Here is a 10,515-nt window from a genome sequence, read left to right on the forward strand (position 1 = left end):
CAGATTTTAATAAATGCTTCTAAACTTATAAAAAAAAAATCTCTTGTTTATCATTAAAAAAAGTGTGGAATTCCAAAGCAAATTACCAAATTTTTTTCAGCATTTTTTTTAAAATTGTTGTTCCATTAGTCAATACTTTTCAATTTTGGCTAGAAGTGATTTCAATTGTAACTATTAAGGAAAGTAGTAACTAATTTATTCTTCTGATGGCAAGGTCGTATATATATCTCTGTCTCTATGCATTGTTTGTACCGCTGACGATTCCCTGCTGCAAGTTTTGGAACTTATCCAACGTATTTAATATACAAATCATACGTCTAACCGATTGGAAATTAGTCGGAGCGTAAATTTTAACTGTTCACATTATAGAAAAAAAAGGCATTAAATTTTTAATTGCAGGTCGAACAGTATCGCAGATGTGAAGAACTCGAGATGAATTCTCCTTGGTTACTCTGGTTGTTGTTACTGCAAAGGGCCATTGTAGCCCTGAGTGAAAACAATAACCGATCCCTAAGCGTGGATAAGATAAATAATGAGAATATCGACTACGAAACGTGGGTCAATGCCGAAAAATTGATAAGGCAATTCATGGATATAGTAACAAAAAAGGCCTTACCTCTAATAGTGAAGATCAACTCTGAAGTCACTTTATCGTCCGATTGTATGGGAAGTTTAATGAAATTATTCATGGATCTTCGACAATTTAAGGGATGGGCCGTAAAAAGTAAGCAATTTTCTATTATAAAATAATTAAATTAATTAATTTATGCATTTTTTTTTTCGACTGAAAACATAAACTTTTAAGTTGTAGAATACAGAGTTTTCTTAATTATATTTTTTTAAGGATCGCTTTAGGGTGCTTGGATTTAGGTCAGAGAGTTGCGATATCGATGAAAGAAAAATTCAACATACTTTTTAATAAATTATTTAAATATTTTTACATGATTTGGTCTTAATATATTAAATATTACTCGATAAAATTCGTAATATTGAGTCTTATTCCTTAATAATATATTAATTAAGTGTAGGATGTACAGTACATTATAAAATACGAAATCTACGTGAAACTTACTATGTAATTTAAATAATTTTAATGAATTTTTAAAGGAAAATCTAGAATAAATATTAACATATGATGATCAATACAATGTACTGTACGGTGCATCCAATAAATATCATTGTTTGAAGATTTCGTAAAGAAAAATTTCAATAATTAAGGAAAAATACGAGAAAAATAAAACTTTTTTTTATTGTTTCTTATAAAAATATAATTTTAAGGAATAATAAATTATATAATAATAATAATAATAATAATAATAATACGATAAATTGGAGTTGTAAAAGCTGAATACATATACTTAAATAATGCACTATTTTCTTTGCTAGTCTTGCAGAATGAAAACTTTTTCAATTTAATTTTTATATTTAAAATAATTTCAATTTTTTAACTCAATTGTTAACAATATTACAGCCTATATTTTCTACAGATTAAGTGTAGAAAATGTGTTTAAAATCGGTCAAAGGATTTATAAGTTTATAGAGAACAGACAGCCTAAAGGACTCTAATTTACTAATCAAGCAAAGAATAAATATAATTTTATAAATTAAAGAGATAATATATTATATTCGTCTGCAAATTGATTTAAGTTTTATTGTTTTTATTTTTATTTTTTTCTATTTAGTTTGTTTATTCCCTATGAGTAGTTTTTACTTTGACACATATTTTTTTTTACAATTAACCTTACCGAAGTCCTATTTTTTTCGTGCAATTTATTTTAAAAAAATGACATTGAGAAGCACAAAAAATAAGGCCGATGTTTTCCCTATAGAATTATTAATGAAAATTATAAAAAAATTAATTTTAAACCATTAATCTTATAAATTTAGTAACTAGAATAACGTTAAGGCAAGAGTTCATTCCTTGAAACAATAGTGGATGCAGTTTTTAAAAATGGTTTATTGTAAAATATTTTCTGAGAATTTCGTAATAATCTTGTTTTTTTAATGCTTGTATATTATCATATTTATAAGAAAACACACTTAATAAGCCATTAAGCAATTGAGCAATATTCTCTCATAACCCTATTTAAGTTGTTTATAGTCAGGTTATAGTAAATAGGTTGTTGATCTATAAAATGTCAAAGAGTCGTTTTAAGGCTAATATTTAAAAACATTTATGTTATTAAGTGTATATAATAATTAATTTAAGCGTATAATATTATACAGCTTAATTTACAAGTGAAAAAGGCGATATAACCGTGTATAATGCGCACTAATAAAGAGCGTTTTAAACGTATAATTTCTGTCATTTTTATAATTTATTTTTAGTAATTTTATAAATTAATATATGTATATTAATGTAATTTAGTGATAGACGCAATGGGAAAACCGACAGCAGGATTACTAGAAGGTGTAGTTGCTTCATTAGGATCGTACGACGAATGCTTGGATATTGAAGTAGAACGTCCCAGAAAGACACCCATAAGAGGTCAATACTGCCTGCTAGAAATGTGGCCACCTCTACCTCCAAAACCTACACCAGCATTTATCAGAAAGTTCGTTAGCAACATCAAATGGGACTTACTACCTTCGGATAAGGTAAGCAAGGGGGAGAGGAAAGGAAATCCTTAACAAGGCTAACACTTTCATTTACATTGCATGTCTCACACACGATATTCTATTAATTTATATCAAATATAACGAAAAAACGGTTTCGAAAGAGGTCGTATACCTTATAACCCTGATAACTGTGTGTCCTTTTTTTTCCCCTATACGTCTACTTTAACGTGTTTATTGTGTGAATTTTTGAACACGAACTGGGCTTGATTTTCAGTTTAGTAAGCAGAAAAATTAGTTGAAAATAACCAATAAAGTAAATTTTCCCGTAGAAAATTAAAGAAAATACATTAAAACATTATAATATTTACTTATAAAGTTTATATTTTAAAAGTAACGAGTCATTAATTTACTAAATTTCATATAAAAAATCATATATTTTTCTATTTTCTTCAATTTTAAAAGTTAATAAATAAGATTTTAAAAAATATTTTACAGTAAATATATCAATAATTTTCATTTATTTATTATTTAACAATAGGATCACGATATATCAATAATTCTTCCTGATCTTTGTTTTGTTATAGATAGAAGCAGAGCGTAACAAAAAATAAAATAATAATAATAATAATAATAATATTCCTGTGGCTGCTCAATTATATAATATAACACTTAAAATTTATATTTAAACATTATAAGGAACTAACTAATTATAAATTTTATATTAGTTATTTTATATAATTTTCTACACTTTCCATTCTGTGGGCACAAAAAAAAAGGGTCTTTTACCATATTCGTGGTAAGTTTGGCCGAGTTCACACGGAGCAGGCGAGAAATTTTATAAGTTTCCAATCAGGACTCGAACCCGGATTCTTCAGAGTGTCAGGCACACGCCTTAACCTCCATTTTTCTTAATTCCAATGCCTAATTCTATGAAACTACTAAAGTTTTTCATGTTCTTTCTATTAAGAAAAGAAAAAAAAAAACAAAATTTATTTATATATGTTTCTTTTTCAGTTATTCGACATGGCCCGAAACTATTCTTTCCTATTTCACCTTGCAAAAATTCAATATGGCGTCTGCGTGCCTTCAACGTGTTCCTATAAGGAAGTTGAAGACATCGCTAAAGCAGGTAAAAGTGAATGTTGATAAGCACTTATTTTTACGTAAAAGTAACATAAAATTTACTTATTTATTTTTCTAAATAGCATTGTTCTAATGCAATAAATATTATATTTAATTTTTTAAATTTATTTCCTACAAATACCTTCGTAGCACATGACAGAGAATCACGCAAAGTACGCTTTTATAATAGCTATTCCACGCTTATTATTTGCCATAGAGTAATATATAGAGTATTATTTTATACTCTACTTTCTGACTAATTATTGTTTCTTCAGAGTTTTATAAATGAATTTTTAAAAAATGAAATACAACACAATAAAATTGATTATTTTATACATTTATCGTACTCTGTGAGATAATTTAGATGTAATTGATATAAAATTTTATTAAATGTTGATTACGTGTATGGTTATCTGAACGAAGATTGGCTACAGAAGTAAATATCTTAGATTTTGATTATTTTATTATTTAAGATGATTTCTCAACCGATTTTCGATCAAATCTTTTAGTTTTGATCGAAGAATGTTTGTTTACAAGCAGTTTATTTACTTAATTCTGCCTTCTTTATCAACTTACTGTACATTTATAATGATTTATAATGTGTACTGCCGCTAATTCTTATAAAAATGATTATTATACAGTGGAATTAAATATGGTTAAAATCAAATATCTGCCATTTTTTCAAAATATTTTGGCTTTTTTTTAAACAAAAATGCGTTCAAAATAATCTCCAAACTACGGCCATTTTTTAAAGTACCGTCAGTGGCCTTCTTTTTGAGGCTTGACAATTATCAATTTGGTAAAACTGAACTTATATCAATAAAAATGTTCTCTTTATCAGTAAATCTTTCTTATTTATATAAATTAATTATGATATTCTTGTAATTTATATAAGTTTAAATGCAAATTTATCAATAATTTCCATTCAAATCTATTCATTTTCAGTTCTACAGGAGATGAAGTTCAACGGGTCCTTACACAGATGTGAAGTGAAGCGTGGTTTAAAATTTACTTCCGATCAAATAATCATTGCGTACGCATAAAAAAATTCATATAATTTCTATAGATTTTACTACTTTTATGATAATTTTTAAAAGTATTTTTTCCCTCCCCAACAGTTGCGCTCTCGTTATAGTATTCTTGTTCGTTACCATTGGATCATTATTGGATATATACGCTTGCAGAATGAAAATGAGCCATCAGATATGCATGAAAATTAACGACAACAATGGTGATTATTAAAAATAACATTGAATTAGAGCTGGCATATGGTTGAATTAATAAATAATCAGCCAAAAGAGTGGATCAGCAGCGTGAATGCTTGCTCTGTTGATCCATTCTTATACATAAAATTTTTCTTCTTTCTTGTGTAAATATTATAAATTTATTTACAGGAAAGTTCGTTAGGATACTTTTAGCATTCTCCATTTTAAGGAACACCAGCAAATTACTGAAGCCTGATGCCACTTACCCAGAGTTATCATCGTTACATGGATTCAGGTTTCTTACTGTAACCGGAATCATGATGGCTGCCACTTATGGCTACTTTGATCCTATATTTTATCGTAAGTTTATTAAAAAAAATATACAAAATGTTAATTAATATACATGTCTTGGAAAGAATTACATAATTTAAATGCTGTGTATAAGAATTTGTATTGTATATTGAGCAATGGACATTGTTTCGCTTCACTCAACTTGCTGAGTGAAGCGAAACAATTTTTTTTTAATATACAAAATGTTTTATGATTTTGAATTTATTTAAATTTAAAAACACGATTGTTTTCTTTGTTTTATAGCTCGAAGTTTAATTTCCATGTTATTAAATTTGGAAATTATTTAGAATTAAAATTGACTTGGTTAGATTTAAGGTTGATGGAGTAAGGCAATACAAAACAATCTGTCAACGGGGTGCCTCCCTGCAGGACTTTTAATAGGACTTTTTATGGCCTTCATTTTGAGGCTAGACGTGTAAAGAAATCCCGGAAAATTCCACTTGGCTAATTCATTAGTAAAATTCGAACCCGCAATCAGTGTTTAAAATAGTTTTACCCATTGAGTCACTAGTGGGTTTAAATTAAAATTGAATTAATTTCCAAATTTATATATAAAATACAATAATTTTACATAAATTATACTTTAATCTTTAGGAAAATTCACTAAAATTATATTAATTGATCAGAAAATTCATGTTAAGTTTGCAAATTTTGTTTACAGATTTATGTATTGTACTTTGCTATTTATTTTCTTCCATGTAGTTTAATTAAGCTTAATAAAAGTAAGTTTAATTATCTTCCTGTAGATAATGTAATATATTAATTATTTTTTTAACCAACAGAAAAAATTGGTTATTTATACGACACTACCAGAACTGTAACGTTTCAGATTATTCTTGGTGGTCAAGTTGCCATTAATTCTTTATTCTTTCTCAGGTAATTGGTCTTAAATTGTAAAAACAATTAGTTAAAAAGTGATTTTAAACATAGATTTTATGTATATTTACAGTGGCATCCTGACTATGTACTTCACAATTAAATCATTAAAGGGTGAAAGGCAATTGAGTATACGTATCTTCCTCTTCCATCGTTTATGCAGGTAAAACATGGTTAATTATGGAATATATTGTTCTCTTAAGTACCATTTTTATAATATTTAATTAAATTTACAGGCTGATACCGACCATATTATTAATTTTGGGCTTAATGATGATGGTACCACTAATCAGCTCAGGACCCGTATGGCAAGAAATGGTTGGACATTACATAGATGTATGCCGTACCAACTGGTGGACCAATATTCTGTTTATTAGCAACTGGTGGCCCTTTTCTCAGATGGTAAATTAATTTTCTTAGCTTAATTAATAATTTTTGCATATGAAATTAAAAAGTAGAGTATGTTTTACAGTGCCTGATGTCCATGTGGTTTCTCTCTTCAGACATGCAACTTCACTTACTCTCACTTCTCATTATTTTCCCATTTTTTAAGTAAGATTTTTAAAATATAAAAATCATTTTAATTCTTTAAAAGAATAGATTTAACTATTTGAATACTTGCAGGAGCCCGAAATTGGCGCTGTTCATCGGGATTTTTCTAGAAATATGTCGTGCCATAGCGGTGGCCATTGTGACACTGGTTTACAAAGTGGAGCCTCCTCTGATGTCTCCTGATAGAGAGTATGCTTATAGAATTTCTGTATTAAAACATATTTTAAAGCATTATAGCATGCTAATTTGAGCTATATTTTTACAGCGTTTGGGCAAACATGATCGACAAAATTTACTTGAAACCACATTCGCTAAATGGTGCCTTTAGCGTGGGCCTTCTTGCTGGTTATTTAATTGCAGAGCATTCATCTGTTATCATACGATTGGTAAAATTTTTTAATTTTATACATAATTTTGCGTATTTATGGTATTTATTATAATATAAAATCTTTGAATTTTGTAGAAGTACCAAGTACTTGGATGGTGCTTTACTATAGGATGTTCATTAGCCATGCTATGTTTACCGCACCATCTGGGTAAAACTCCAGAACCGAATGTAGCTGGCACTGTACTATACATGACATTTCATCAAACGGCATGGGCACTAGCTATGGCATGGATAGCTGTGATGTGTGCTTTAGGATATGGGGGTAAGTATGTAACAGAAAGTATCAATTAAGTGCTTTTTCGGAGTTATGCATAACTGTAACACAGTCAAATCTGGATATAGTGCTCTTCTAAGTACTTATTACCCTCCTTTAGCTCATGATCTCTATATATATGGAATATATATAGAACCCTTCGGTATCCAGGCGTCACATAGTCGAGTTGATAAAACCAATTAGTCGTGGGTTTAACACCTACGTAGGATATAGTTTCCCATAGAAAGCCCCCTTGGCATATTGCCCAAGAGTTGCATTGCCTTATTTCATCCATCCCTTCAGTATCTGTGATTTATTAAATATTATTATGCATTGAAGATGGCGTTCTTATCACCTAACACGTGGCTTTCAAGCTTGTATGTACTGTACATCTACTGTTTGATGTTCTTCAGTTTAGCACTACACTCGACTTAATGAACAAACGATGGCACTAAATCAAAATTTGACTGTAGTACAGAATATGAAATAAAATTTACAAAGCTGTTTAAAAAATAAATAATTTCTATTTTATGGGAAATTTTAGAATTTTATTTTTGATAGAAAATAATGCGTTTACTGTGCGTAGTTTCTGTTGAAAGATAAAGAAATTCATGAAAAAGTAACAGCAAAATTCTTTTTATTAATATAATTTCTTAAAAGTTTTATAGAGAGGTTTTAAAGTCGTATTTTTACATGATAAAACGCACATTTGTTCCGCCCCTTCGCCATGTTTGTGGTCTAGCTTCCGCATGCTTAACGTGGTTTGTTATTTGTGCTTTTCAATATAAATTAATAGAACTGCAGTATTTTTATATCATGGAAAAAATTAAAAAGGTGCTTCTCTGGCGGGTTATTCTCGCAGTCTAACAGGACAAAATGCTGCTTTATATGAAGAGAAAGTTTCATTATGTCAGGGTGTTGATTCGTACGAAGCCAGCTAAATTCTACTTTAGGCCACAACTCTTGTAAATAAAGAGTTGTGACCTAAAGTAGAATTTAGTGTCATCATAAACTATTTGGTTTTGACGAAAAATTACTACATTCTTTCACAAATAGAAGCTTACAAATCTTTAGTGTCCCATAACTATCTTACAAGTGGCTGGATTTCTCCTGCTTACGTGCTCTTTCATAACGCTCCTGATATGCAGGTGGGTTTGTGGCCACTCATACCCATGTATAATGTTGGCACCCAGTCTGGTGATGAGGAATGTTTTCCTTTGGGGTAAAAAAACTTTTTCAATAATATATTATTATTAAAAAGAACTTATCATTATGGTATGTTATATATAAATAACAAATAAGAATTTGTCAGGAATAACTTGAAGGTTACTAGGTAATGATTATTTGTTACTACTGTAAAAAAATCACTGTAAAATCTTAAAGAAATGTTAATGTTGCTCACCAAGATAACCTAACTTACCTATTTGTAAGTAAATAATGGAAATTATTGGTTTATATCTTTAAAAATACACACACTTTTATTTATGTAAATTAGACTGCAAGGACAATTGGTTCAAAATTCATTTCTAATTCTTCATCTGCTAAGCGATTATCTTTGCTTAACACTTTAATATTAACTCTGCGATATATTTATTACAAGCAAAGACTAAGAAAACAAATTGAAAGGTGAAAAATAAAGTTAGAACACAATCATTATCTATTCAAAATAAAATCTGCGGTTGTTAAAATTATTTAACTTTATTTTGTAGATATTAACAAAGGGTATGTACACATTTTATGGTACTCGTGCAAAAGTTTATCTAATCATTTATTGATAACTAGTAATAAAATGTTATTGCTTACCTGAAATGAAACCTTTCTGAAAAAGTTTTGTATTGATACTCACTATCCGTATTGAAATTATTCTGGTTAATTCTAGAGTCATGCAAATTACCTTCGTCTTGAAAGCTCCTCTGTTTAGGGTCCTTGATGACAAGTAATGCCGGGAATTTTAAAAAATAACGTTCCTTTGTTTTTGAGTAAACTAGCATTACACAACAATTTACCATAGTGATATTCGCGACGAATAAACAACACAAGAACTCCAGCTAAAGCGCGCATAAACAGAAATAAAACGTAAACAAACCACAAATATGGCGCCGGACAATTGCGCATGCTCATGACGTCACTCGTGATGTCGACTTGAAACCTCTCTATACAGTTAAACCTCTAATAACGGCCACCTTCCAACAACAACCACTTTTAAATGAAGGCTAATTTAAGGAACATTTCCCGTTGAAATACATAGAAAACAACTTCCATATTATGTCCACTTTTAGGAACGTTTATTTTTGAAATACGTACAAAATAATCTCCATTGTACAGAGATTTGAATGTATAACAATCTCTCCACATTGATTTATAAAAGTAAAACACAACGAAACGAGCGCAGAAAACACGAAAATTCACAAATTTTATTTCTATTTTAATTAAAAAATGTTTATTTTTCAGGTCCAATACAGAAGACACTTTCCTTTAAATTAATTATTCCGTTAAGTCGCCTTTCTTTTACTGCCTTTCTTCTACACGAAGTGGTCATTAGGACTCGTTACAGCACCATTAGGCAGACATTAATTTTCAGTCACTACAACATGGTGAGTAATTTTCAATACGCGTAAACGTAAATTTACTCAAGTGAAAACATAAAAATTAACAACATAAAACGTTTAATTTCAGTTCTACGAATTCTGTAGTCACTTCTTAATTAGTTTTGCTTTAGCTTATGCGTGTTACGTGGTAGTAGAAGCACCATTTAGCAAGGTAGAACGGATACTCTTCCCCCATTGGGATTACGCATGCCAAAAATCTACCAAAGACACGTGTTTCTCTACCGAAAAGGAAGTAGAGAAGGTTAACAAGAAAGAAATACAATTATAAAGGATTGTTGGATCATCAACGTGGAGTGTACAAGTGTACGAGTGGTCTCATCATTTCGTTATCACTATTGAATCAATAGTAATATAGCGAGATACCATTTAGATTTATTATTTATAAACCATTTAAAAGTCATCGTGNTAAACAATGATGGCCTGTACAAAATTGGAACTAAGCATGGAATACTGCAGACACACTATTGCGGGTTAGTTACGCATTTTATTATTTATTTTTTCTCAAATTACTTGAAAAAAAGAAATTCTTTTTTAATGACCATGTTACTCTATTTCACTGTCAAATCTGAACTGATTTCGATTATTATTGTTTTTATATTT

General features: G+C 29.3%; 1 protein-coding gene across 1 annotated transcript; it reads left to right on the plus strand.

Annotated features, from left to right (window-relative positions):
* The first annotated feature begins 270 nt into the window (after positions 1 to 270).
* On the plus strand, positions 271 to 10,311 carry LOC111624319 (nose resistant to fluoxetine protein 6-like). The gene is made up of 15 exons (XM_023367132.1): positions 271 to 724; positions 2,369 to 2,598; positions 3,574 to 3,688; positions 4,627 to 4,714; positions 4,800 to 4,912; positions 5,076 to 5,246; positions 6,020 to 6,113; positions 6,187 to 6,276; positions 6,350 to 6,515; positions 6,586 to 6,665; positions 6,738 to 6,854; positions 6,931 to 7,051; positions 7,129 to 7,315; positions 9,758 to 9,900; positions 9,983 to 10,311. Exons 1-15 carry the CDS (start codon positions 433 to 435, stop codon positions 10,181 to 10,183), a joined length of 2,208 nt encoding a protein of 735 aa, XP_023222900.1. The 5' UTR covers positions 271 to 432; the 3' UTR covers positions 10,184 to 10,311.
* The last annotated feature ends 204 nt before the right edge of the window (positions 10,312 to 10,515 follow it).

Source organism: Centruroides sculpturatus, unplaced genomic scaffold, assembly GCF_000671375.1.
Source record: "Centruroides sculpturatus isolate CEXI.00-Female unplaced genomic scaffold, Cexi_2.0 scaffold367, whole genome shotgun sequence".
Taxonomy (NCBI): Eukaryota; Metazoa; Arthropoda; class Arachnida; order Scorpiones; family Buthidae; genus Centruroides; species Centruroides sculpturatus.

Bases quoted from the DNA above. Each gene is read 5' to 3' on its own strand.
- LOC111624319 (XM_023367132.1), top strand. From the start codon at position 433: ATGAATTCTCCTTGGTTACTCTGGTTGTTGTTACTGCAAAGGGCCATT. The intron at 3,689-4,626 runs GTAAAAGTGAAT...ATTCATTTTCAG, and splicing joins TGAAGACATCGCTAAAGCAG to TTCTACAGGAGATGAAGTTC. The intron at 9,901-9,982 runs GTGAGTAATTTT...GTTTAATTTCAG, and splicing joins TTTTCAGTCACTACAACATG to TTCTACGAATTCTGTAGTCA.